This window comes from Lipotes vexillifer, unplaced genomic scaffold, assembly GCF_000442215.2.
Source record: "Lipotes vexillifer unplaced genomic scaffold, Lipotes_vexillifer_v1.1 scaffold680, whole genome shotgun sequence".
Classification (NCBI taxonomy): Eukaryota; Metazoa; Chordata; class Mammalia; order Artiodactyla; family Lipotidae; genus Lipotes; species Lipotes vexillifer.
This window is the reverse complement of record NW_006780838.1, coordinates 991,341-1,018,633: the sequence shown is the minus strand read 5'-3', so window position 1 is coordinate 1,018,633 and position 27,293 is coordinate 991,341. Positions and strand designations below refer to the sequence as shown.

The 27,293-nt window shown below is 56.8% G+C and overlaps 1 protein-coding gene across 1 annotated transcript; it reads right to left on the bottom strand.

Annotated features, from left to right (window-relative positions):
• Positions 1–533: 533 nt before the first annotated feature.
• On the bottom strand, positions 534–20,883 carry CLUH (CLUH binding protein of NUMT mRNA). Its single transcript, XM_007454189.1, has 26 exons — positions 20,819–20,883; positions 13,299–13,501; positions 12,303–12,474; positions 11,166–11,309; positions 10,842–10,966; positions 10,611–10,765; positions 10,404–10,529; positions 9,966–10,113; positions 9,699–9,791; positions 7,835–8,529; positions 6,875–7,098; positions 6,665–6,766; positions 6,449–6,549; positions 4,888–5,040; positions 4,736–4,798; positions 4,409–4,653; positions 4,104–4,188; positions 3,833–3,986; positions 3,600–3,739; positions 2,654–2,734; positions 2,449–2,574; positions 2,246–2,367; positions 1,874–1,967; positions 1,662–1,796; positions 1,507–1,580; positions 534–720 (listed from the first exon to the last, which is right to left on the bottom strand). Exons 2-26 carry the CDS (start codon positions 13,485–13,487, stop codon positions 534–536), a joined length of 3,933 nt encoding a protein of 1,310 aa, XP_007454251.1. The 5' UTR covers positions 13,488–13,501; positions 20,819–20,883.
• Positions 20,884–27,293: the final 6,410 nt, after the last annotated feature.

Below are 27,293 nucleotides of genomic sequence, written 5' to 3'. Positions count from 1 at the left end.
ACACAGGAAAGCTCCCCTCTTTTCGGCTTCAAACCTGGACTTTCAGCCAGGTCGGGCCCGGGGGTAGTGGCAGCAAAAGCAGCAGCCATAATGTCAAACATACAAATGACCTGAGAAATCTCACCTGGACATCACCCACCCACTCCGAACCGGCTCGGGGCTATGTACAAGTCAGGAAGGGCGGGTCAGGACACTCACGGGCACAGACACACTCGCGCACACCTGCTTGAGGATGGGGGGCCCGAGGGGGCACCTGTCCGCCAGCTGGGAACTGATGCCCACGCGCTCCATTCACGTGTCTTCGATTAGGCCTCTGCGTCGTATACTCTTCGAACCAGTGCAAGAACATCTTTCAGAGGGTCAGGCAGGCCAGGCCAGGGTCCCAGGAGGATGCTGGGGGCAGGGTGGGGTTGGAAGCGTGGAGGAAGAGGACTTGCTGCCTCTCCTGATGTGCAGGGCACGTCCCCTTCTCCTGGAGTCTGGATCGCTGGGTAACGGGGCAGCTGGCCGACTGTCTGTCTGTGTCTCCCTTCCTACCCCTGCAAGCTCAAGGAAGGAGGGTCCTTGGCAGCTGGGGGCTGGGAGGCCGCATCCTCTGAGGCCCCTGCTGGCTCTGGCTCAGTAGCCCTGGGCTCCTCAGCCTTATCCCTGTTCCCGCTGGCCTCCTGGAGCTGGTGCCGCCGTGCCACCTCGGCTTTCAGATTCTCCAAGTCTTTTTGGCTGAGTAGAAGGACGGGGCGAAGGGTGGGTATCAGAGTGGGCCTGGGCCCTCCGTCACCTCACTGGCTCTGCTTAAACTTAGAACAAGATCAGGCTCTGTGCTCTCTGCAGTGAGACACACGTGTGGAACAAGGGCTTCCCTCCCGCAAACAGAAAGGCCCCCGAGTGCTGAAAAAGTAGGAACTGCACGCACTTGACGGCCTCCACTTAAGGCCTGGCTCCCACCCAGCCTTCAGGCCCAGTTCAAACCCACTGCACCCCGGCCGCTCCTATAGCCGATTACACCCAAAAAAACAGGTGTAGGGTGCAACACAGAGCAGATACGCTGTAAATGCCGAAACACTGAGCTGACCAAACCCATCCGGCACACAGGTGGGAGGGAGACGGCGCGCGGGCTTTCGAAGACAGCACTGTTTGTGAGAGCCGCACAGGGACCCTCAGGGCCCGGCTCTAAGGCACATCGCTACACTGACAGAGCAGGAGTCCAGAGAAGGAATGACGCTGCTCTTTACATACTGACACGCAACGATCGCCAAGATAGAGTAAGTGCAGGAGAAAAATACCTATGGGCACAGCTCGCTACAATTTTGCGCCTTGGGGAAGAAAAGGGGAAAAACGGTTACAGATCTGTTTGCCCAATTACACAGAGTATTTCTGGAAGGATTCATAAGGACTCCTTGCCACTGGCTATACTTTTCAATTTTGAGCCATGTCAATGTATCATTTATTTAAAAAACCAAGAAAAAAAATAAAGGCCAACTTCTAAGCGGGAGTGGGGCGCCTCACCTGAGAGGAATGAAGAGGATGCCGTTGATGACGTTCAGCTGCTCCAAGACGCTGGCCATGCTGGGGGCTGTGAACTGAGGGGCAGGGAGGATGAGCCACTGCCTGGGTGCCAGGAGGCCGGGGTGCGGCCCACCCAGTCCCGCTCGGGGACCCACCTTGAGGGGCGGGATGTTGGCGCTGGAGCCGTTGCGGTAGATCTCGTTCATGGTGCGCTGCAGGGCCACGGCCTGCTGGGTCAGGCACTTGAGGTACTCAGAGCTTTCCTTGGTCTTCTCGTGGTCCTCGCCCAGCTGCAGGGGGCGGGAAAATGTCAGGGCTGCCCGCAGCCCCGCCCCTCCCCACCCCGCCCCGCCCCACTGTGGCCCACCTGCGTCTTGTAGATGGTGTAGCCTTCCTTCTCGTGCTGCAGGGCTGACCGGAACTCGGCTTTGCTCTCATAGACCCGGGCGACCAGGTGGTGGCTGCAGGCAGGCACAGCGCAGGGGGAGGGGAGGGAGGGACGTGAATGGGTCGGTGGGGACGGCTGGGTGGTGTGCAGGCTACCCCAGAACCACTCTGGGAACTTTCCAAGGGGGAAGGTAAGTCCAGAACTCAGAGAAGAGATGCAAGTTGAGAGACACCTCCTCAGGAGTCAGATGGGGGACAGAGTGCTGAATCCCGTGCCCGCCCTCAATGCAACCGCCTCCCGGGGACCCTGGGGCCTGGGGCCTTCCTGTCCCCTAACCCAGCACAGCCTCACCTGAGGGCCACCTTGAGGGACTTGGGCCCATGGTACTTGGTGCTGACGGCCAGCGCATTCTCCAGGAAGCGCAGCGATAGGTCACACTCCATCACTCCGTGCAGCACCAGCCCGATGTTGTTCTGGGGGCAGTCGGGAGGGCCCCGGTCAGCTCCCACTCCCCGGGCTCGAGGCTAGTCCCGCTGCCCCTCCCCAGCACTCACGTCCAGCAGGGCCATCTCAGGGTGATCCTCCCCGAACACGAGCAGTGTGAGGTAGCGGGCACGGTACAGCAGGCTCAGGGCCGTGGACAGCTGGCTGCCGGCAAAGCAGTAGAGGGCCAGGTGCATCTGCGGGGGCAGCGGCGTCAGGCCGGGGCAGCCACGGCTCCCACCCACCTTGCAGGCCGTGCCGCCGGCGGCTACTCACGTATTCCTGGATGGTGTTGGGGTGCTCGATGCCCATCACTCGCTCGCTCATCAGCACAGCCTTCTGTTGGTTGCTGAGGGCCTGGGGAGGTGGGGGGCTGTCACCCCCGGGTGGTACCGCCCCACACCCAGTCTGCCTGGCCCACAAGCCTCCATAGCAGCTCGGCCTCTTCACCTTTGGCTGCAATTTCTATTTTTACTTTGCACAAAGGCAGCAGAAGAGTGGTCAAAATCCAGCTGCTGTGACCATGGAAGTCGACAGCCCGCTCTGAGGCTGCTTCACATTTTAAAACACTTGTCTTAATCTATGCCAACACGTGCATACTAATCTAAAATTGTGCTAAGAATAAAGTATTCGTAATAAGAAAAGGCATACAGGCGAAAGAAAACAAGAGTCCTACGGCTGGAAGGGGGAGCGGGGCACCTACAGTGCACCTGGCCTAGGAAACAGCCTCTCAAGCCCCGGGGCCAACAAGGCAGGTGAACGCCACCAGGCCCCAGGATGGTACAGGCAACAGCACAGACCCCAAGCGGCTTCCCTGGTGCTTACAGGGCTCTAGGTACTGAGTCAGAATTTACCCTTCCCTCATCCCTGGGAAGGGAGGCCCTGCCACCGCTCCCACTTTGTCCACGGGCACGGCAGCTCTCCCCAGGATACAGCTCTTAAGTGGGGGGAGCTGGGGGGGCAGGGGAGGCGGGCCGCCGTACAGGCAGAACAAGCACCTCCCCGGGTCTCCACCTGCTCCTCCTGGGGGGGCCCGGAGGTCAGCAGCATCCCGGGCCCCTGGGGTGACAGGGGCTCCAGTCCCACCTGCCGGGACTCCTGCTTCCTGCTGCCGCGGGGGTGAGAACGCAGCCCCACCTCCCCCTATGGCCCCCTCCGCCCCGCTGGTGCCAGACCAGGCCCTGGGCCCCTGCTGAAGGCCCAGAGGGTACGTGCGGCCCACCTCGGCGTAGTCGCCCATGATGTAGTGGAGGCGGGCGAGGAGGCGCAGGCAGGCGCAGATCTCCACGTGCATGGCTCCGTACACGTTGTTGAACAGGTTCAGGGCCTCGCTGATGAGCTCGCAGCCCTCCTTCAGGAAGCCTGCAGGGCACCCCAGGGGGCGGAAGGTCAGGGCCGGCCGGAGGGAGTGCGCGCCCCCCCCAGCCCCGCCCCGCGGCTGCCCCTGGCACGCACCCTGCTGTACTTTGGCCTGCCCGCTCTGGAAGAAGTGAAAGGCGTCTGAAGCCTTCGGGTTGACGTGTTTGACCACGGGGAAGATGTTGAGCACGTCCTCCTCCGTGAACGCGGGCTTGTGGCGGCTGTCGAAGCTGTACTCCTTCAGCAGAATCTGGGGACCCAGCCCAGCACCCGCAGGCAGCCTCAGCCCGGGCTCAAGCGGCCGGCACTGCCCCGCCCAGTCCCCCGTGGCCCCGGGAGCCCTGCAGGACGCTCTGAGCCAGCCCACCTGGATTCCGGTTTTCAGGGAGATCTCCCGCAGCAGCGTGATTTTCTGCAGCCCGTAGGTCTCCACGGCCTGGTCCACGGTCTCACTGGGGAGGAGCGGCGGGTAGGCCCAGGCAGCCCAGCACCCCTCTGCCCCCTTCTCCACAGCTGCCCCCCCCCCCGAGCCCCCGCCCAGCTCCCCTCCCCACTTCCCCAAGCAAGCGGCCCTCCACGGCTCCCTGCTTTCTCCTCCCCGTTCCACTGCCAGCGACCACGGAGGACCCGGACGCTGCCCGGGAGCCCAGCGCCCCTGCACCCGTCACGTACCACTCGAGGCTGAAGTCAAAGTAGTTCTTGGCCTCCTGGCAGATGTTCTTCCAAAGCTCCTGGGGGGTCATGACCGCCCAGGCTGTGTTATCCGCTGCCCCTGGCGGCCGGTTTCTCCTCCTCCTGTTCCTCTTCTTGGAGACGAGCTCGTCGGCAGGCAGGTGGGCCACGGGGTTGGGGTAGGAGCTCAGGAAGCAGTTGAGGAAGTGGCTGATGGCAGCCGAGAGCCCCGAGAGCTCGACCCCCTGCAAGGGAGGTTGGACCAGTGTCACCACCCGGGCTCCCCACAACATCCCCATGACCCAGGCCGGGGAGGGAGCGCAGTACCTGTAAGTACGTCTTGAAGATGTGCTTGGCAGAGCGGGTGATGAGCTCTCCGATGCCGATCTTCTGCAAGGGTGCAGAGACGGGAGTCTTGGTCAGGCCCCAGGCCTCCATCCCAGCCCCACCATCTCACAGCCGCCCTGGGTACCACTCACGTAGATGTGGTCCAGCTGGTCCCGGGCCGGGCTCCGGAGTACCAGGTCCAGCACCTTGCCCAGGTAGCGCACGTTGATGCCGCGCTGACGCATCACCTCGGCCAGCGTGGCCCCATCCATGGGCAGCACCGCGTGGTCTGCGAAGTCCTTCACCTGCGGGCTGCAGCACGTCAGGCCCCCCCAGCCCAGGGCCTCTGCCTCCTCCCGCCCTGGGTCTTCCCAAGGGAGCTCACGCTATCCTGAGGCCCTGTGGGAAGGAGGGGACTGAGACCCCAGCTCCCAATCGGGAAGAGGGAAGGAGACAAAGCAGCAGCAAGGATGTGAGATCTTGTCCCCAGCCTTCTGCACAGGCCACCATCACCCCTGTGACTGCTGGGCCCACACGGCGGGGAAACAGGGATGAGGGAGCCGCACAGGGTCTCCTGTGATTGCAGAGGAAGAAGCAGGGCCACAGCTTCACCCCGCGGCTGTGCTGCGCCTCGCAGGGGCCTGGGGCAGCCAGCACGGCAGGCTCGGCTCAAAGACTGGGGGACACGGCAATCCCACCACTGGGCATATACCCTGAGAAAACCGTAATTCAAAAAGAGTCATGTACCACAATGTTCACTGCAGCTCTATTTACAATAGCCAGGACATGGAAGCAACCTAAGCGTCCATCGACCGATGAATGAATAAAGAAGATGTGGCACATATATACAATGGAATATTAAATTGAGTTATCTGTAGTGAGGTGGATGGAACTAGAGACTGTCATGCAGAGTGAAGTAAGTCAGAAAGAGAAAAATAAATACCGTATGCTAACACATAAATATGGAATCTAAAAAAAATGGTTCTGAAGAACCTAGGGGCAGGACAGGAATAAAGACGCAGACGTAGAGAATGGACTTGAGGACACGGGGAGGGGGAAGGGTAAGCTGGGACGAAGTGAGAGAGTGGCATGGACATATATACACTACCAAATGTAAAGTAGATAGCTAGTGGGAAGCAGCCACATAGCACAGGGAGATCAGCTCGGTGCTTTGTGACCACCTAGAGGGGTGGGATAGGGAGGGTGGGAGGGAGGAGATATGCGGATATATGTATACATACAGCTGATTCACTTTGTTAAAAAGCAAAAACTAACACACCATTGTAAAGCAATTATACTCCAATAAAGATGTTAAAAAAAAAAAGATCGGGGGACAGCACAGCACCTAAGCTCAGGGCTCTTAGTGGGGAGCAAGCACCGTGTACATACACAGGGCCTATGTACAAAGCTTGAGGGGGTGAAGATGCCCCCAGCCCCTCTATCAGCCATCCCATCACACAGGGGCTCAGAGGGCCAGACCCCAGCTGCCAGCCTACAAGGGAGGGCATGCAGAGCAGAACCTGATGCCTCCCTTGAGCCCTGTGTGTCAGCAGCCCCATTCTGGGGAGAACTCCACCCTGCCTGCCTTAAAGGTCAGCAGGCCTAAGTCACTCCCGCAAAGGTTCCACAAGCTTCCAGAGTCGGAGATGGATGAGGCCCCAGAGCCTGTAACAGCACCCTCTGGGCAGTCCCTCGTCCCACCCCTGCCCTCACCAAGCCGGGGATCTGGCAGGAGAGCAGGAAGGCAGCAGCATCTTTCAGCAGCTGCTTCTGGTCCCGAACTTCCTCCTGGCAAGACTCCGGGAAGCGAACCCCTGGGGGAGGGAGGGCAGAGGCGTGAGCCAGGCAGAAGAGAGGCGGGTGGCCAGACAGACGGCAGCCCTCAGGTGGGCAAACAGGCCCACCAGCACTCCCTAGAGGACCATTCACCTGGCGAGAAGATGTCGGGGTTGAAGCGGACGTCAAAGGCTGTGCTGCTGATGGAGCCCACAGCCTTGCAGGCGTTGCGGATCACCTCCCGACTGCGAGGGTCTGCTGTGGAGACACTGCCCATTAGGAGGCAGCCCCACTCCCGCTCCGGTGGGGCAGCAGCCGAGCCTCCCCCGGCCTGGGCTCCCCCGGCAGCCACGGCAGCCCCACCTGTCCCGTCGTCCGAGGCGATGGTCTCTGCCAGCTCCTTCACCTTGGCCAGGCCACTAGCACTGCCGCCCTCCTCCTCGCTTCCCACCTCGGGTGCTGGAGGGTCTTCGGGCTTGGACTCCGAGGATGGGGGGTCGCCGTTTTCCAGTGACGGGGGGGTCTCCATCTTGCTGGCCTTCTGCTGCATCAGCTGTAGGGCTGCCAGCTTCATGAAGAGGAGGTACCTAGAGCACAGCGGATGGGGCAGAGCAGGGAATTGAGGCGGGGTACGTAGAAGCGTAACTGCTCTGGCAGCTTCCTGCTGGCTTCGGGGGACCTGAGCCAGGCCCCAGCTCCTGCCCTGCTGGGGATGAGGGATGTTGGGGCTGGACACCCTGCCGGCCTGGGGACACATCCCACCCAGCGTGCAAGCGTCCACCCACGTGTGCGTGTGCCAGTGCAGCAGTACTACCAGGCGGCGGCAGCAAGTCACAGCAATGATGGGTATCTTCCCAGACAGGAAGAGGACAGCTGGTGCGCCGGGGGGCTCACACGCAGCCCAGGGCTCGAGAGCGCCAGGAACCCCCCCTGGCGTTCTGACGGGGAGATTATTCTGGGGCATTTGACGGGCTGACCCCTAAGCACAAAACGCCTGCAGCAGGGACCCCAACCCCGCCCCTCCTCCAGGGCCCTGGCACTGGGAGGCTCAAAAACACCTAAGCAGATTTCCATGTGCTCCTTGAGGGAACAGCCCCGCTTCAGTCAGTTGAAAGCTACTGGTCTAGCCACTTGCTAGTTTCTGATCCACATAAAGCTCTTGGATGTCCGTGTTGGGGAGCCTGATGCCACAGTGGGTGGCGCTGGGGCTGGGATGACCAGAGCCAGAGCTAGCTTCTCTTCACTTTCCAAAGCCTCCCCCATCAAGGATCAGGCCCCAGGACCACCCACCAGAGGATGCAGCCGCTTGCCCTGGCTCCCCACCTGTGCTCCACAAAGGCGTCCACCAGCTCCTGGCGCAGGCAGCAGAGCTTGTGGCGGTGGGCGCGGGGGAAACCGGCGCGGGTGCACTCCTCGGGCAGCACCTCGCCGGGCACGGGCAGGAAGTTGAGGTCGGGGGGGAAGGTGCGCAGCAGGTCAAGGATGTAGTGGCGACCATCGTTGCCGATGATGCCCTTGCACTCCACGGAGGAGCAGAGCTCCACCTCTTCATCCCGGTCGTTGAGCACCCGGTGCCTCAGGATCTTGAGGGGCCGGCTCGTGCGTTCCAGCAGCTCCAGGTAACGTGGGTGCGACACCACCGTCTTGCCGAAGTCAATGGAGCCGTAGATGACGCTTTGCTCCTGGTCCCGCTCCAGGATGCCAGGGATGATGGACTGGGCCGTGACACGGTAGCCGCGGTAATCCACCACCACCGTGCCCAGCGTGTACAGCCCCTCCACGTCCACGGCGTTGTACGTGCGCACGCCGTTCAGGTCATTGGTGGGCGCCACGTAGGCCGCCACGTCCCCCCCGAAGTCCTTGTAGTGGTCGCGGACATCGAAGCCCAGGCTGAAGAAGATGTTGTTCCAGATGAACATCTGCATCCTGGTCTCCTCGCCGGGGTTGATGGCCATCACGTTGCCATCGACGACGGCCATGGCGCCCCGCGTGGCTGCCGCCGTGAAGTCGCTGTGTACCTGGGGGCCCGAGGTTGGAGGGTGAGAGAGCCGCGGGGTTCATCCCGCCTGGCCAAGCTCGCCCGGGGCTGGTGGAGGTAAGCAGGACAAAGTTTCCTCACATTTGGAAGAGGGCAAGAAACCCCAGTTTTGGACTTCCCTGGTGGCGCAGTTTTTAAGAATCCGCCTGCCAATGCAGGGGACACAGGTTTGAGCCCTGGTCTGGGAAGATCCCACATGCCGTGGAGCGACTAAGCCCGCGAGCCACAACTACTGAGCCTGCGCTCGAGAGCCCATGCGCCACAACTACTGAAGCCCACGTGCCTAGAGCCCGTGCTCCACAACAAGAGAAGCCACCGCGATGAGAAGCCTGTGCACCGCGACGAAGAGTAGCCCCCGCTCACCACAACCAGGGAAAAGCCCATGCGCAGCAACGAAGACCCAACGCAGCCACAAATAAAATAAATAAAATAAAATAAATAAATTTATCAAAAAAAAAAAAAGAAACCCCAGTTTTGAAAAAATGTAACACTTATACTGCGAGAGAGAGCAGAGCTTAGTGATTAAAAGGGAGAGTGAGGATTGGGGTGTGTCTGGGAATCACCAAATACGTGCCAGGTGATCTTGGCTGGATCACCTCTCAGACCTGTTTTCTCATCTATAAAGCTGTGACATAAAAGTATCAGCCTTTACAAGGTGCCTGGAAGATTACAGGAGGTAATGCCTACACAGCACCTGGCACAGCCCCTGGCAAAGTGAGCACCCCGGACTTTAGATCTTATTTTTACCATTATCACCTCTAGTAAGATTATGGGAGATTTCAAATAAACTTTTTTCAAAAGCACTGCTTTTTCCTCATCTGTCTCAGGAAAAACACTAAGGATATCTCAGTAGGGCGCGTGTGTCCAGCTGAGGGCTCCACGTGGGTGGGCTGGGAGGGAAGCTGTCATGGACCTTGCCACTCAGCCCATCCTAGAGGCGTGTCCCCACCGGTTCCAGCCCACAGACGCTAAATCTCAGAGAGGCCAGAAGAAGGAGTTGGGGTCGTCTACCAGGAGGCGGAAGGCTGGCAGAACGCCCTGGAAGGTCCCTGATGGCCCACCCCGGCTTCCGTCTTGTTCACAGAAAACGAGCAGGTAGGTGGCAGGAGGGCCTGTGGCCACTGGTCAGGCCTGAGGGGCCACGGGTACCTTGAATATGGCTCTTTCTCGCAGCAGCCGCTCAGGCAGGTTCTTCCGAGGCAGCTCCCGTGTTGTCTGCAGCTCTTCATTCCAGTCCCGGGTCTACAGCAGGACAGGGAGGGAGACACCGGCTCAACCTGAGCCCCTAGCACCTGCTAGGGGCAGTCCCGTCTCCCGCCTCCCCGCAGACAGCCCCCCAAGCACCCAGAACCCAGCCTGGCGCCCACCAGGGGAAGGGAGGGAAGAGCTAAGGGTGGGCCGCCAGGCTGCAGGCACCTGTCCTGGAATATGCTCCTCGTAGCCCAGCCGGGAGGTGTAAGCGTCCTCTGCACGCACACAGTCCATGGCGTGCTCCGCCTGGGGCGCTGTCCAGCTGTATACCTGGAATGGGGTGGCGATCCTCTCGAACGGGTGGCGCTGGACCCTGTGGTGGGCAGAGGGGAGATGGGGCAGTCCGCTGAGCCCAGAGCCCTGCCCTGGGCCCCTTCTCCAAGGTCCCACTGGCTCTGCCGTCTCCCCACCAAGGCCCTGTCCCTGGAGAGTCCAACGGAAGCACACGGCCGCCTGTCCTAGGGCTGCTAGGCTGACTGCTGCCTAGAAGGGAGCTCTGGGCTGCTGGGGGCACAGCTTAGGGCAGGAGGGCTCGAGCTCAGGCTGTATGGTTCACCCACCCCATGGGACGTGAGATGAGGGACAGATGGGCCAAGGTGCTACCTTTTCTTCTGCAGGGCGGCAAAGTTTTTTTTGAAGGTTGGGCTGATCTGGTTGAGCAGCTCCACCAGGGAATGGCTGAGGCAGCGGGGGCTGGCAGGCTTGGGATTGAAGTGGTACGCTGTGGACCTGCGGGGAGACGGTGGCCACTGTGCAGGGCACCCCAAGCGGCTGCCCGCGGATTCCGAACGGGCTCACACAGGGACTTACTGGTTCAGGTAAAACCCCCGAGTGGATGCCGTGATGCTGACTTGCCGGTCCTCGGCTGTGATCACAAACAGGTACATGAGGTCCCCGTGCATCTTGCGATTCCCGGGGGGTGGGTTCCAGCCGCTCATGGTGAGCACTTTCAGGCACTGCAGGGGCTGCAGGAATGGCCAAGCGTGAGTGGGCCAGGCTTCCTGGTGTGGCGATCCCCTGCCCCAAGAGACCTGCTCCCACCTTCCAATCACGGTTCTGGGGCTGCAGAGGACACAACGGCCGCTCCCGGCTCCCTGGAAGGATGTACTCGGGCGGTGTACAGTCGATGGGGTCCATCTCCAAGCCCTTCTTCCGCTTCCCGCTGTCTGAGGGACCCGAGGCTGGTGGTAAGCCCAGGACCACCCAGAGGCCAACTCCCTCCCCAGCTCAGGTGGCCCTGGTCTGTGTGCCTCCAGCCCCGCTTCCCTCCAGGTGGGAAGGCCGAGCCCTTGGCCCCTTCACCAGCCCCTGGCCAACTTGCTCCCGGCCCGTCTGCCCAACCGCCAGCCCCAATGCCTCCCGCACCTCCCAGGTCGCCATCAGTAAAGACACTCAGGAAGGACAAGGAATTGCAGTCAACCCCGTTGAAGGCATCGGATGGGTCCAGGCTCTTGAGCAGGTCTCGAACGTGGCGCACGTGGATGCGGGCCTCTCGCACCGTGTATGGCTCTGTCGGGAGGGGGATGGGCAGGGTGTTACCAGGGCAACAACCCACCCAGCAGAGAAAAGTCGGCCATGGCACTACCAGGGGTGTTCTTGATTTTAATTTTAGGCTTTCACTTACAAATTCCCTTATGAACACATAAGCTGGAATTCTGCTTTCAACACATACACCTGCCTGCTGGTGGGCAGGGATCCTTGTTTGCAAAGAACCTTATGCCAAAGGGCACAAGAAATGCCTCTGGAAGTGCACACAGAAGCCCCCTGCTCTCTGCCCACGAGTGTCTCGGGTGGGCAGCCCGGCACAGCTGCTAGGTCCCCATGGGCTCAGTCCAGTTCTCCCAGGGCAGCCCTGGCCGGAGGGGTGGCCTGAGGACTTACAGGACCTCAAACTGCAACACTGCTCCCCAACTCATGTTTCATGAAATTTCAATGAGGGCTCTTCTGGGGAAGGACAGAGGTTTCGTCATTAGGTAAGTCTGGGCACAGCTGGGTTACATTTTTCCCACATGTGCTCCTTGGCTGACATGCCTAGAACCGCAGTGCCACCTTTCCCCAGGTAACCTAAGTTCACGTGATTTTTTTTTTTTACAAACAAACTAGACTCACCACGCCAGCTGACTGTCCCACACTGGGCCCGACTTCCCTGCTCAAGAGCCGTGAAACCTTAGTTTCCTTAAGAGACTGCACTTTTATCTATAAAATTTGAACAGGCTGACTTCAAGCACCTGCCTGGTACTGTTTGTTTTGTTTAAAATCACGACTCTGATATTCAGCCCATGAAGTTGGAGGGTGTGCCTGTGACGGCCTGCGAAGCAGACCTGTGCTCCTGTCCTGTCTTCTCCTGCCTCCACAAGTTCAAGGCTGCCCTGAGCCTCCACATGCTCATCTGTGACACAGTGACACCAAGGTACCAGCGGGAGGGGTGGGGTGGGGGTGAGTGCTGCCTGGCCCCGCCTCCTCATGTCCCCCCTTGGCGGGCCGCACAACTTCCGGACAAACCTTCCACCACGCGTAGCACCGAGCCCTCCTGCAGCCCCTCCACACTGCGCAGCTCTGAGAAGTGGTCCAGCATGTTGCCGTCCAGGTGCAGTGAGAAGCAGGTGCGGTGACATGTGTCTTCACGGTCCATGAGCACCTGGTGGATCTCCTGTACCATCTCCTGGGGGGACACCTGCCAGGGAGAAGGCCCCGACCAACCTGGTGAGAACATACCGATTCCCCAGCCCAAAGTACCTGGGTCCCTAAAGTCAATGCCCCAAATACTGTTTCCCCCTTTTTGGCTTTTATTTTAAATTCCAGGCCCTGCCCATACATACCATGCCCACTTGCACCTGTGTGTGTGTGCAGGGTATATATGCACACGTGCAGGACAGAGCCTTGCCCTGTTACCCACAAGCTTAAACTATTCCTGCAGACCAAGAGCAGGCCCTGAGTAGAGCAGCAGGAGGTGTAAAAACAAGGAAAAGAAAAGAGTCATCTTGCCTCCTCCCTTGCCCAGTGCCAAGGTCCCCAGGGCAAATGGCTTCCCCCTTCAGGAAGGTGTGCTCTGGGGCTGAAGCCTGTGGCTCCAGAAGACACAAGAGGGCCTCACCTTGTTCCCCAATGAGTAACAGTTTACAAGACCTCTGGGTTGGCTCTGCTCTTGAAGACCACCCACTACCTCTCCTCTCAGACAGACGGTAAAACTCCAGCCAGAGAATTGACCGACCTGAGGGTGGGGAGCCCTGGGACCCCAACACTACCCAGCCACTACCATACCGATCCCCAAACAGGGCTGGCAGTCCCAGCTGGGATCTGTCCCCTTGGAATGAGGCAACGGCCTGAACCTGGACTCCCATGTCCACCACGTTAGCTGAGTGACCTTGGAAGGCACAGGACCCTCGGTTTCCTGCCTCAACATGGGGCCAGACCGGGCAAAGGCAAAGCTTGGCTTCGCACCCTCATCCTCCCCAACAGGCGCAGGCCCTGGCCCCCAGTACCTCTCTATCATCTCACCTGGAGGGAGAAGGGCTCGATCCCAGGAGCCAGGATCTTCACAGAAAAGCCCGTGTCCTGAATGACAATGACTTCCTGTCCAGTGGTCTCCTCTCCCGGCTCAGCCTCATCCAGCCCATTTTCCCGGGGCGGTTCGGCAGCCCCCTCTTCCTTTTTCAGGCTCTCTGGGCAGTCCCCATTCAACAGCATGACTGATGGCAGCTCTGCGGGGGAAAAGAAAGGAGCTGAGTCAGACGGGCCTCGCTGGTGAGGTCTGCCTCACCTACCAGGGTAGACACAGTCCTACAGAATGGCGTCTGCCTGTCCTCCCAAGACTCGGCCCTGCACCAGACTCTGGTCCCACCGCACCCCAGGGCACGCCTGCAGGCTACTGCCCGCTCGCTCGCCTCCGCACCCCGGGCCCTCGCTTCCTATCTGCTCCTCAGGCCCCCAGTCTGGCGGCCGTGTGAATAGGCCACCCAGACCACTCTCCCCAGAGTCACCAATGCCACCCTAAGGGCCAAACCTGAGGGTCTGCTCTGGCCTTAGGCAACTAGCTGCTTGGCTCCCCTGCCCCCACCGCTCACTTCCTCCTCTTCCCTGATGGACTCTGCTGCTCTTATTCTTCTCTCTCCAGCTTGACCTCCTCCTGGCAGTCCAGCTGTGGGTGTCCCGGGCCCCAGCCTCTCCTCATTCCCATCTCACCCTTGCTCGTGACTGCAAATGCCCTCCCGTCTCCCAGCTCACGTGACCAATCCAGGCCTCGCTCCAGTTTTTCAACATGTGGCCATCCCTTAGGCCTCACCAGACTCATCTTGTCAGCATGGAATTTATCTTCCTCCACAAACCAGCCCCTGCTCTGCGAATGCTCGCCCCCCCATCCCTATCTAGTCACCCAACCTAATCTCCAAACTGGTCACAGGGCTGCTGCAGGCCATTTCCCTATTTCAAGAACACCACTTGCTGTACACCTGAAATTAACATAACATTGTAAATCAACTGTAGTTCAATTAAAAAAAAAAATTGGAACATGCACGAGTCCTAATTATGTGTGTATATGTACATTTATATCTATTCCAGTAGAAAGACTAAAAGACTCAGAATTCGGTGGCTTTCCTTAAATGACAGGATTAAGAGTGATATAATCCTTTCCTTACAAAGTCTGTACTTTCCAGGTGTTTACAATAAGCCTGTATTATTGTATGACACAATTGTTAAACCAGTGTTTATTTTAGAAAAAAATGTATCAGGAGCTTTTTGAGAAAACCAGGGCATTGAAACTGTAGCAAGCAAATTCTTATACCAACTTTTGTGAACTGTTCATGTTTTATATCCAAAGTCTACAAGTGATCTTCCTTCCCACAGTGTGACCATATCCTTAGACGAGTAGCTAAATGTGATCCAAAGACAACACTTGTGCTCCTACAAATGAAATTCTGGTAAATACAGATAACTCCTTTTTTAAATAAAGTGCTTTTTAAGTTGTTATTAAAGGTGACCATAGTAAAAAAGATAAAATATTTCAATTAATGGTAAATCTGCACAATTAATGGTTAATAGGAATAAGTGAAAATCCATAGAATCAAATAAATATAGCTCTTTTTCCTCTTCCAAAAAAAAAAAAGGTACCACTCAGAACCTTCTAATACTCTCCACTGCTCTACCGTTCACAGGAACTGAACATCTTAGACCTAAAGTCCACCTCAGCCCCTGCGAGTTCTCCCCATCAAGGTGCAGCTACACCAAACTACTCAAAAGCCTAAGAACAAGCCACACATTTTCCCTCCTACCTGCGCTTTTGTTTATGCTGCCCCCCATATACCATTCCATCGGGCAGAATCCTACTCATCCGTCAAGGCCTAGGTGAAATAAACTCTCTTCTCTGAAGCCTGACCGATGACCCCTGGCAGCAGTGCCGTGCTGCACTCGGGGGGCTGTTCACACCAGCAGCTCTATCTTCCTCCTCCTGTCTTGCCCGCACTCAACAGAAAGGCACTGAATTAATGAATTAATTACTGTAAAAGCCCCGCACTTGTGACCAGCAACCGACTCACATGTTGTGGGGAGAAGGAGCAGGTGACAAAAGCTCTCATTTCTCCGCAGGCACTAAGGGGAACAGAGGAGAGCCCTTCCCGCCCTGCCCCGCTGAGGGAGAGGAGGATGGCCTCGCAGAAACCCTCCAGCGAAACACAGGCCTACCTGGAGCCCCACTGGCCCACAGGGCCTTCCGGCCCAGGGCCTGCCTGGCAGCCAGACTGGCCCCTTGCTTATCTGGGAGCTCCAGACAGGTCAGCTCAGCCAGCTCTGCTCTGGACCCCAACCCATCCAGACTCCACCTCCTCTTCCTACCCAGCTGTGAGAAGTGGGGACGGGGTGCACCTCCCCAGAGCTGTGTGGGCTCTACCCAGACCTACCAGAAACATGGAGCAGGGGCCTCGGGAAATGTATACAAGTCCAGATAAGCCTGACACATAAGGGCACACGGGGGGACCGGGACCGGGAACGGGACGTGGAGAGAAGCCACTCCCTCTTCCCGCGTCCCCTCAACTGAGTGATAAACAGAACAGCCAGGAGCTCAGATACGGTCCCCTCCTCCTTCCCCCAAATAAGGATGTCTGAGGCCCAGAAGTTCAGTGCCTTGCCCAAGGTCAAGAGTCAAGAGCGGACCCTAGATTCCCCCCTGGAGAGCCCCCCTACCACATGGCTGCACTGCCCTCAGTCCTGGCCCACGGCGGGCCTTCAGTAGCTGTCACCACCTCCGTCCCCAGCACACGGCTCCTAAGCTCCTAACCTGAAGGTAAACTCCCAACAACCACAAGGACGCACAAGGACCTCTCCTTCAAGTGAGCCCACAGTCCTAGGCGGGGCGACCCCAAGCCCCTGGAAACTGAGCAGCCGGCCCCAAAGGGAGAACCTGGCTGACTCTGTGACACAGCAGACAGGGACAGGAGGGCAGGAGAAGGGTGGTGGTTGGTCAGTTTTCAAAATGCAGCAAGAGGCGTGACAGCTATGAGGAGGCCTTCCCCCAGCTGAGGCCTTGAGAAACGCTTTGCTGGCTGACCAGACCTTAGGATGAGGGGGCCCCTGCCCAATACAGAACAGCAGCTTTGAGGTCTCTGAGACCCCAAAAGTGGGAAACCAGAGACCTGGACCCAGACAGGTGGCCTGTGCTCCCTGAGTCTGGGCCAGGAGGACAGAGAGGAGGGCAAGGGTGGCCACAGCTCCCACGCCCCCACCCCCCCCCCCCCCCCCGGCCCAGGGAGCCTGCCCAGAAGGCACCTCTGCTGCAGGCTCCCGCCCCAGGGGGCACCCAACCTCCTATCAGATTTCAAAGGAATGTGGCTGGTTCCCTGGGGCCTCCACTCCCCTAAGGCCAGCCCGCCCTGCCCCTCCTCTCTCCTGCAAAGCACCCTCAAGGTCTCCCTACAGCGGGATCAAGGCCCAGTGGCCTCCCCACCAGAGGCCAGCCACTTGGCTCCCTGTCCCCACAGCCCACCTGGTGTGGTCAGCGGCTGCCCTCACCCGCGTTCTGGAGTCATAGGACCTCCATGGCAGCAAGTCAGCCAGCTCTCCAGCTCAGGCCCGGCACTGCCTGGGTGCCTCATTCCGGCCTCTGCCTCTACCCTTGCCGCCATGCAGCTGGCCGCCGGCTGGCTTCGGGTTTCAGCAGGGCCAGGCCTGCTGGGCGGCCCTGGGAAGGGCACAGTCCCCCTGCCTCGCATCCTGCTCAAGGTCGGCCAGAAGGACGGCCGTGGGCCCGGAGGCCCTGGTGGCTCCAGGACCCCAGGTGGAGCTGCCACCAGTGCTCAGGCCCATCTCCCTGTACCCCGCAAAAGAGGGTCCCTGCTGGTGAAGCAGTCAGCGGGGCAGGAGAACCCAGCGTCTGGGGTACCTGGGCCCCTCAGGATCGAGGGCCCTGGGGACTGGCTGGCAGGGGTACAGCCCAGCAAGGGGGTCCTCTCCTCGGCCCCAACCCCAGTGGGGGTGGACAGGACCGCTTCAGCCGGCTGCCGGCAACAGCTGGCACAGACTCGGGCCCAGACCACGAGGTGGCCGCCCCCGTCCACCGGCTGCACTGAGCACCCTGCCCACCTCCTGGGTCAAGAGGCTGGCTGGGGCCTCTGACTCGTGCTGCCCCCTGCAGGTGACCTGACAGCTCTCCCCTTCCTGAGAGTCACTAGCTCTGGTGGGAACCCTAACCCCAGACGCCCAGAGGACAACTGCACCCGTGCCCCAGGCCTCCAGCTCCACCAAGAAGCTGGCAGGCTCCGACTTCCCTCCCCAGCAGCCCCTGCGCTGCCAGGAGAAAATCAAGTCTCTCCCCTGGGGAAAACAGAGCTGGCAGCAAGAGACCAAAGGCCGCGCGGCTGTGGAGAAGGAACATGCCCAGCCTTGCCAGGGCGCCTTCCCAGGGCCTCTGACTTGTTGCCAGGGCCCAGGCGGGACTGCTCCGGCATCCATACTAACCAGGGTGGGGGTGGGTAGCCAGGCTCCCTTCAGGCCCCCTCCCCGCCCGTCTAGTCCCTTCCAGGCAGCCCTGAAGGGCTGGCACCCAGCAGGCCCACGGCTCCCCGCACCCTCCACCAAGGGTTCTGGCTTGCGCACACTCAGCGGATGGTACAAAGGGCCAGGCCCCGGCAGAGCCCCTCTTCTTCCGCCGCCCTCCCCAGACACACCCCAGCCCTGTGGAGAAGCGGGGGGCAGAGCAGCCTGGCAGTGACCCCTGCGTAACTGCTACAACCACTCCCACCCTGGTTACCACAGAGCCAACGCTCACTCTAGGCCCAGCCCGTAGCAGGTCCCTCCATCAGCTCCACCAGCCCATCTCACTTGAGGAAACTGTGGCTCCAGAAGCTTAGTAACCAAGCTGCCCAAGGTCGCAGAGGCAACAGGCAGCCAAGCCAGGTCAAGAAAAAAGCCAGGTTTGTCAGACGCCCAAGCCTAGGCCTGAGTGCCAGCCCCTAGGCTGCAGCACCCAACAGGTAAACAGTACCCCCCTCCTCTACACCCCTGCTTCCTTACCCCAGGGGGCACCCCTGCGGATCTGGGCTTTAGGGAAGGAGAAAGGTGATCCTCTGCAGAATGGGAAGGGGCTGCCCAAACAGCATGGCATACACCTCCCGCCCCCCAAGTCTTCACTGGCCAGACCAGAATGAAGAAATAAAGCACAGCCCTGGCCTGGCCTGGGAGAACGCGGACCCAATGGGCAGCTGAAAGGAGTTAGAAAAGAAACGTAAGCCATCCCAGGTGGCCCCTGTGTGCATTTCCCAGCCTGGCATGGCCTCACTCAGTAGACTGTGCCAGGGCCAGGCCCCGCCCTAGCCAAAACCTCACAGGGTGAGGCTCCTGCAGGAAGTTAGGCCTCAGAAGGCATATCACCCTATCCCAGGAATCTGGGGCTTCAAGAGAAAGGGGTGGGGGCAGGCAGCCTAAGGAAGAGCCCAAGGAGGTAGGCATCTGTTTGCCTCCTTCCCATCTCCACCCAGGCCAGAAGCGGTCTGCAGGGTCTGGGGAGAGTCCAGTGTTCCCTGAGCTGCTCTGCTCAGACCTACCCAAAAGAAGAGCTCTGGGTCCTGTCCAGGAGCTCCCCTAAGCCCCCAAGTTCCTCTCCTGTCTGCCAGCCCCCTTCCCCTCCGCTCTGGGCCTCAACTCCAAGGAGCCCTCCCCTAGGCAGAAGGAACTCGACACACCACCATGAACTTGAAAAACCTGCTATTCTCTTAACCCCTAAAAGTAGCTTTTTTCCCAGTAAGGCAACTGATCCTTGGTCCCCCCATAAAAGGCCTTGATCACCTCCTCAAGGGGACCAGTCCCCCTCAAGGGGACTTCCAGAGCTGGGCTCTGAGGTCAGAAGCCTGGGTGAGGGCCTGTTGGGGGTCTCCATTAAGGCCTCCTCCTCCTTTGAATAGATTCAGACTGGCTATATTTCAAGTCCTAGCTCTATACAAGCTTCCCAGGGGCTTAGGGAGCCAATGTTCCACCTGCTAGTATGCTTCCAGTTTCCCCAAAATGAACAGCTGTACCCTCCCCTGACCCAGGTTGCCCCAGACAGACCCCCTCAAAGAAATTCTCCAACACTCTCCCCTCTCCTCAGTCCCTATGTTCTCAGCATATGATCCCAGCCAACATGCCTCTCCCAGCTTCCTCTGGGACAGGCCAGGGCAGCCTTGGCAATCTGGCTGTGAGCTGGAAATCCAAATGCTGAATTGCTGTGTGACCTTGGGCAAGTCGCTTCATCTCTTCAGGTCTCTTTGCTGGAGGGGAAATCGACCTCCTCTTATCTAGCCTGCTCCACTGATTCAGAACCTCATCAGGGTGAAGCCTGGCAGGCTGAAGTCATCAGCATTTGTCATTCTGCCCAAACCTTGGCCTTCTCTAGGCAATCAACAAAGCTGCCACAGTACCTATCCCCCACCATCAGCTAACCTGGCTGTGATCAGTTACAGGGTCAGAGAACCCACCTAACACTGTTCCTGTCCTGACTCACACAAGCTGGGAAGGGAGATGAAGATGACAAGTCCCTTTTGAGGAGAGTTATGGGGAGTGGGAGGCACGGGTAGTTCTGCACTCCCACTGTCACCCAGGGCAGAGAGGGACACAGCCTGGGACTCTGAGGAAGGTTTGGAGATGACAACCCAAGGGCTGGGAAGGGGCTTCCAACCTCAGGGTTGTAGTCAAAGATGTGATGGAAGGAACAGAGGGAACAGAGGAGGCCCAGGAGGCAGGCCCCACCTGAGAAAAACTGCAGCCACTCCCAAAGCCAATGCCACACAGCCCCACGGGGGAGAGCTGGGAGCTTGACTCCATGCTGATGACCTTTGCCTTAAAAACAGCAACTCTGGGCTGACCCACTTTTCGCAATAAGGCGGGTTAATGATCAAGTTCTGGCACAAACACCACCTTCTGCCAAGGAGTTTGGGCAGACCCCCAGGTCTGCCCGCCAGGCCGACATCTAACAGGACGGAGATCAGACCCTGCAGACCTGGGGTTAAAGCCTTGCCTCTGGGAACGAACCACAGAAACCCCCTCACGAAACACACACCCCAACTTGCACTCTTCCCACAGACCAAGCCTGAGAAGTCCCAAGCTGAGTCTAACTCGCAAACCTGCAGCCCTGTGCACAGGGAACGCTTGGGATCCTGACGCGAAGAGGCTGCTTGATGGAGCAAGGGTCAAGTGACCCCAGTCCGGAGAGTTCCCCATGCCTGGGGGCGTAGGGGGTGGGGCCGCCGCGTCCGTCCGTCTGCGGAGCCGGCACACCCCGAAACTGCATGCGCGTGCACGTCTCTCCGCGATCCGGCACGCGCGTGTTAGCCGCCGCTGCCCGCCCCGGGACCCCACGTGTGAAGCCCGGGCCGCAGGCGGGGGCGACAGTGAAGGTGACCTTCAGGGCGGGGGCGCCCGGTGGAGGGCTCGGCGAGATGCAACCCAGCCAGGCGAGGAGGGAAGGCGGCGGTCCGCGCGCAACCCCGAACCCCCCCCCCCCCCCCCCCCCGATTCAGCCTCCCGCCCGGCTGCCCCCCGACCCCGGCCCCGCTCACCCGCCGCGCCCGGCCGCCCCTTGCCACCGGCCTGCGAGCTGGGCTCCCGGGCGCTGTCCGCCGGGGCGGCCACCGGCAACTCGTCTGTTTTGATGACCATGGCGGCGGAAGCGGGCGTCCGCCTCGGCTGTCCGCGCCGCCCGCCGCGCCACTAACCCAAGTGCCCTGCGCGCCGCTGCAGCTGCGGGAAGGACGGAGTCACCGGCCCACGTGGTGCGCGCTATGGCCTTTGACCCCACCGCCGCTCCCTTGCCCCGCCCTCGCGCCCGGCCCGGCCCACGAAGGCCGGCGAGGGACAAATTACGCCACGCCTCGTTCGCTGTGTACCAACGTGGTGACTTTCTTGAATGCCTTAAAGGGAACGTACCCTGGCTCTGGCTAGAGAAAGGTTTCGGGCCCCCTCGAGGGGCGGGGCTACGGAGAGTAGTCCTTGCGATTCGTTGCCCGTCGGGCGGGCACCTTGACCTTGTGGGGAGACTCGTCTGGGCTACTATTGCTTACAGTCCCCTCCCCCAGTGGCTTCCTATTGCAGATCTGCCAAATGACCACGCGGTGTCTAATCTGAGGTGTTAATATGACCCTCAGCGCCGTGCTCACCGAGCTTGCCGTCCCCGAAGGGGTGGAACGGGTGTGCGTCTGGCTTCTTGAGGAGGGGGTGGAGGGTAGCCTAGGGCATGGTCACAAGAGGCAGGGGTGGCGGGTGGCTAATAGGGATGAATTGCCAGAGATGGGCCCACCAAACTTTGTCCTGAGCCACAACGGGCTCCCCTCTGCCAGCGGCCTCGACACCCCCCCCACCAGATGAGTCCTCACATCCGCGCTGGCACATTATCCCCATTTTTGAGTGGAGGAAGCTAAGATCAAGGTCACACAGAGAGCAAGACTTTAGCTAGAACAGGCTAAATCCACAGCCTGGACACTTTACAGTAGTTCATGTTTCAGATGTTTGGGGCCTGGTGGGGACTGAGAAGTGAAGTCAGAGAATGCTGCCCAGCTGACATTTTACCAGGTCTCTTGCCAGTGAGCTGAAGTTCTCCAAGCCGAGAGGGTGAGACGGTCTTCCTTGCACGGGCCCAGGAAGTCATTGGGAAGCACTTAAGGCATATTCCAGGAGCTAATAGAAATTGGGAAGCTGAAGCTGCAGAGGTTGGCTGGGGTGGGCCTAGTGCCTCATAAAAATTGCAGAGGAAAATGGACTTTGTCCTGGAGTACGAGTGATGGGAAGGGGAGCCAGTGAAAGGCTTTAAGCACTTAAGCAGGAGGAAGGGAGGTGAGAAATGCTTTGGTTGCTGTGTGGAGGATAAGGGGACTGAGCTAGACCAGGGGGAGATGAGTTTGGACTATTGCACAAGAAGGCTGGAAATAAAAACAAGACCTGACTATAGCCCACCACATGGAAGGTGGGCAGTCAGTTGGTACGTGAACCTAACATGGAGTTGGATTGGAAATCTGCATCCTGCAACCTTGTCTCTTCTCGTAACCTTGAGCAAGTCACTTGACTATCAAGCCTCTGAATCTCAGGAGCTTCCTCTGTCAAATAAAAACATCCATTGTCTGGCCTCTTACCTAACTGTTGGTAGGAGATAGTGGTCATCAAAGCACTTTAGATAGTGCAAAATACTTCGCTCTGTCTTTCAAGCAAAGCTTGCAGGAGCTCAGTACTGCAGGAAGATCAGAGATGAACCAGACCCAGTCCCTGCCAGGAGAAGTTTCAGTCTGGTGGGTGAAGAGAGATGCACACAGCAATCTCACGTCTAAGGCTGCAGAATAAAAGCCTTTAAAGAAGGCTGTTCTGAGTGTGCAGGGGAGGCAGTCAGGGAGGGCTTCTGGGAAGAAGCCCCTCTGAAGCTTTGAAGGATAAGAAGGATTTTAATGAGCAAGACAGAGGAATCATATGGGAAGACACAGAAAGAGGGACCCTGGGAATTTTTTTTTTTTAAATTTATTTATTTATGGCTGTGTTGGGTCTTCGTTTCTGTGCGAGGGCTTTCCCTAGTTGTGGCAAGCGGGGGCCACTCTTTATCGCCATGCGCGGGCCTCTCACTATCGCTGCCTCTCTTGTTCTCTGTGGAGCACAGGCTCCAGACGCGCAGGCTCAGTAATTGTGGCTCACGGGCCCAGTTGCTCCGCGGCATGTGGGATCTTCCCAAATCAGGGCTCGAACCCGTGTCCCCTGAATTGGCAGGCAGGTTCTCAACCACTGCACCACCAGGGAAGCCCGGACCCTGGGAATTTATTCACTCGTTTGTTTTTTTTAAAACCTTTTAATTTTATTTAGAACTTTGAATACATTCACATGGTTCAAATATCAAAAAGCATAAAAGGGTATACAGTGAAATCTGTCACCTGCCCCCAGCCATCTGGTTTTCCTTCCCAGACCACCAGGATTACCAGATCTTTTATATTCTTCTAGAGATATTCTTTGCATATAAGAGTGTGTGTGTGTGTGTGTGTGTGTGTGTGTGTGTGTGTGTGTGTGTATTTCCCTTTAGTTACACAAATGGTAACATACTGTACCTGCTATTCCCTGATTTTTTTACTTACTATATTCTGGAGATATCAGTACACAAAGAGCTTTCTCATTCCATTTTATGGCTGGATAATATCCCAGTGTGTAGATGTACCATAATTCTTTTAACAGTCTCCCAACTGAAACTTAAGGAATTTGGAGAATTGTACCTAGTCCAGTGTAGCTGAAGTTGGAAGCCCCCTCCATGTTGGTAACACTGCTCATAACCAAAAGCGTAGCCCTGTCTTAACACTGTGAGCAGCAAGCCTGGGGATAGGGAAACAGATACACACAAAAAGCATCATCCTCTGACCACTTTCTCTATCGTCTGGTGGTCCAATCACATATTAAGCAGACTATTTCTTACTTTCAAGCCGCTTCCACCAATGTCTTTTCATCATAGTCTTAACAACAACTACTCCCATCACTTTCCCCAACTATTTCCACCATTGCCTATACATTGTGCTATGGTTAGGGTGAACATGTGATGTATCATGCAAACCAGGACACTCTGGGAGTGAAAGTGGACACTATTAATAATGACCTTGGGACAACAGGCATAAACCAACACTGTCTTGGCCAAACTAGGATGTCTGGTTCTCAGGGGAGGAGTCCAGCTGTTAGACCAGGGGACTTCTTGAAGGCAACGACCATACCTTATTTATCTGGGTATCCCCAGCATCTCCCCAGAGCCTGATGCATAGTAGGTGCTTAATGCACAGTGGTTGGTTGAATGGAGGTCCCAGGTATAGGCAGAGCCAAGCAGTCCTTTAGAGGCCTCCACAGGGTTTCACCAGATATTTATAATATCTGGGCTTTCTGAGCAAATATTCCTTTTATGTACTGTATGCTTTGACCTTTGTATACAGAGCTTCAGATTATTTCCATGATAGCTAGCTGAGACCCACCAGGCTGAGCCCTGGAGAGGCACCAACCTATAACTTGCCCTGGCCTTACTCCTATGTCCTCCTTATGATCAAGGTCTGCGAGTGCCTACTGATAAGTAAGGAAGAGCGCTAATGACCAATCTGTCCAGGGGCCTAGTGACTAAGCAGTCCCAGCAGCCTTCGAACCTGCAACATGGCTTCTGTGGACCCTCTTCCCACTTCCTTAGCAGGCTCATGTTACACAGTCCCCATCCTCAGGGCTGCCTGCCTGGGTGGTACTCCCCATCTTTATGGCTTCTGGGTACAGATGCTAAGTAAATACAAAGGGAGGTTTACCGAGGCTGAGACCTACCCTACATAATTAGTCTGCTTAAAGCCTCCCACCTTCCTAATTATTGTTATGACGGATGCACCCATTCAGCTGGGCATTCCTATTTCCCCCCCTCATTTTCAGAGTTCCCAAGGGGTTGGAGAGGTGAGCTGGGACCCAAATCCCCTGGATTGCAGGAAGGAGTCCCCTACCCCGATGGCCTGACTCCAGGAACCCATGAGAGAGGGTCCACCTCCCTCAACCCAAACTTGTGTGGGCAGGATTGCCAGGAGGGGTGACAGTTAGCAAGACTCCCTGGGCCTCAGTCTTGTGATCTATAAAATGAAAGGATTTAAAAAAGTGATCTCTGAGTTAGGTGGCACTGACATGGCACATCTCTGCTCCGTACTGTGACCCTGGGCTGGGCTCAGTCTAGAACCCACAGGGGTCTCTGGGAGGACCCAAAGGCCAATCCCTCTCCCCCTTCCTCATCTTCTCTCCTTGAAATGGGACCCCAGAATCCTGGGTAGATGTTTACCCAGGGCTGGGCCTTCCCTTCCTCAGCTACCTGGGGAGATAAAAGGCCAGGGACAAGCAGAGGGAGGCCTGGGCCATACTTCCTGGGCCTGTTACAGGTCTAGCCTTAGTTCACCCTGGGCTCAAACCTGATCCCCAGAGGCTGGAGCGAGGAACGAAGATGGGGCAGCCAGGGCTGCCCTGTCTCCTCCACCTGGGCACACTGGGTAGGAATCAATATGCAGGTTGGCCCTCCACATCTGTGGGTTCTGCATCCGCATGAATGGTTCAACCAACCGCAGATCAAAAAAATAAATTAAAAAAAAAATTTTTGTTGGCGGCACCATGGGGCTGTGGGAATTCCCCGACCAGGGATTGAACTTGGGCCACAGCTGTGAAAGCGCTGAACACTAACCACTAGACCCAGGGAACTCCCAAGAATATTAAAAAAAAATTCCAGAAAGTTCCAAAAAGCAAAACTTGAATTTGCTGCACTGACAACTACTTACATAGCATTTACACTGTATTTACAATTTACACAGCATTTACACAGCATTTATGACTATTTACAGAGCATTCACATTGTACTAGGAATTATTAGTAATCTAGAGATGATTTAAAGTATAAGGGAGGGGACTTCCCTGGTGGCACAGTGGTTAAGACTCCATGCTCCCAATGCAGGGGGCCTGGGTTTGATCCCTGGTCAGGGAACTAGATCCCACGTGCATGCCGCAACTAAGACCCGGTGTAGCTAAATAAATAAATAAATAAATAAATATTTTAAAAGAAAAAAATTATATATATATATATATATATATATATATATATATATATATATATATACACAAACCAAAATGTTAAAAAAAAATAAAGTATAAGGGAGAGTTGGGTATTCCTGACAGTCCAATGGTTAGGATTCTACGCTCTCACTGCCAGGGGCCTGGGTTGGATCCCTGGTTGGGGAACTATGATCCCACAAGCAGAGCAGCATGGCCAAAGAATAAATAAATAAATACAGAATAAGGGAGGATGTATGCAAATACTATGCCTTTTTTAAAATTTTAAGGCCTCACCACATGGCTTGAGGGATTAGTTCTCCAACCAGGGATCAAGTCTGGGCTCCTGGCAGTGGAAGCAGAGTCCTAACCACTGGACTGCCAGGGAATTCCCATTTTCTATCAGGGTCTTAAGCAGCCTCAGGTTTGGTTTCTGTGGAGGAGGGGGGAGGGGGAGGGAGTTTGGGGGGAGTGTCCTGGAACCAATCCCCTGTGCATGACTGTATGTGACTTCATCTGTCTCCATCCCTGACTCCTTCACTATGTGACCTTGAGCAAGTTGTTTACCTTTTCTCAATGCCAACTTCTGTGGGAGAAGCATCACGGGAAAAGAGGCATGAAATCAAGGTCTATGAAATCAAGCTCAGATACCATTGTGTCTGTGAAACTGTTTCTCAGTCCTGGCAGCTGGAAGCAGTCACTACCTCCTTAGAGTTCAGCAAATATTTTATTCAATGTACTTTATTATTTGGGGTCCACTTGTTTCTCCCCCACTGATTATTTGCTCTTTGACATCATCAGGTCTCATGGGGTTAGCAAGGCACTAAAACCCAACTCAAAATGGCTTTTAAAAGTGTGTCACAGATTGGAAGAGACTAAGGAAAAAATAACTAAATGCAATGGGACCCTGGATAGGTTCCTGGAACAGAAAAAGGACCCTAGGGGAAAACCTGGTGAAATTCAAATAAAGTCTGTGGTTTAGTTAATAGCCACGTACCAATGTTAATTTCTTGGTTTGGATAATTGTACTATGATAAAATAAGATGTTAACATTAGGAGAAGCTGGGTGAGAGACATGCAGGAACTCTGTATCATTATTGCAACTTTTCTCTAAGTCTAAATTTAGGTTAAAATAAAAAGCAGAAACCCCCCACAAATCAATGCTGATCATTTAAATACAAAAGTGGCGGGGGGGCTGCTTATTGGTCTATATAACTGAAAAAGGCACGGGTATATGGGATGCAGGCATGGCAGGATCCAGGCAGCTTAATTATCAGGAACTGTCAAACAACAAGGTCCTACAGCACAGGGAACTATATTCAATATCCTATGATAAACCATAATGGAAAAGAATATGAAAGAGAATATATATGTATAACTCAATCACTTTGCTGTACAGCAGAAATTAACACAACATTGTAAATCAACTATATTTCACAAAAATTTAAAAAAAAAAAACACTCATGACAGAAAAAAA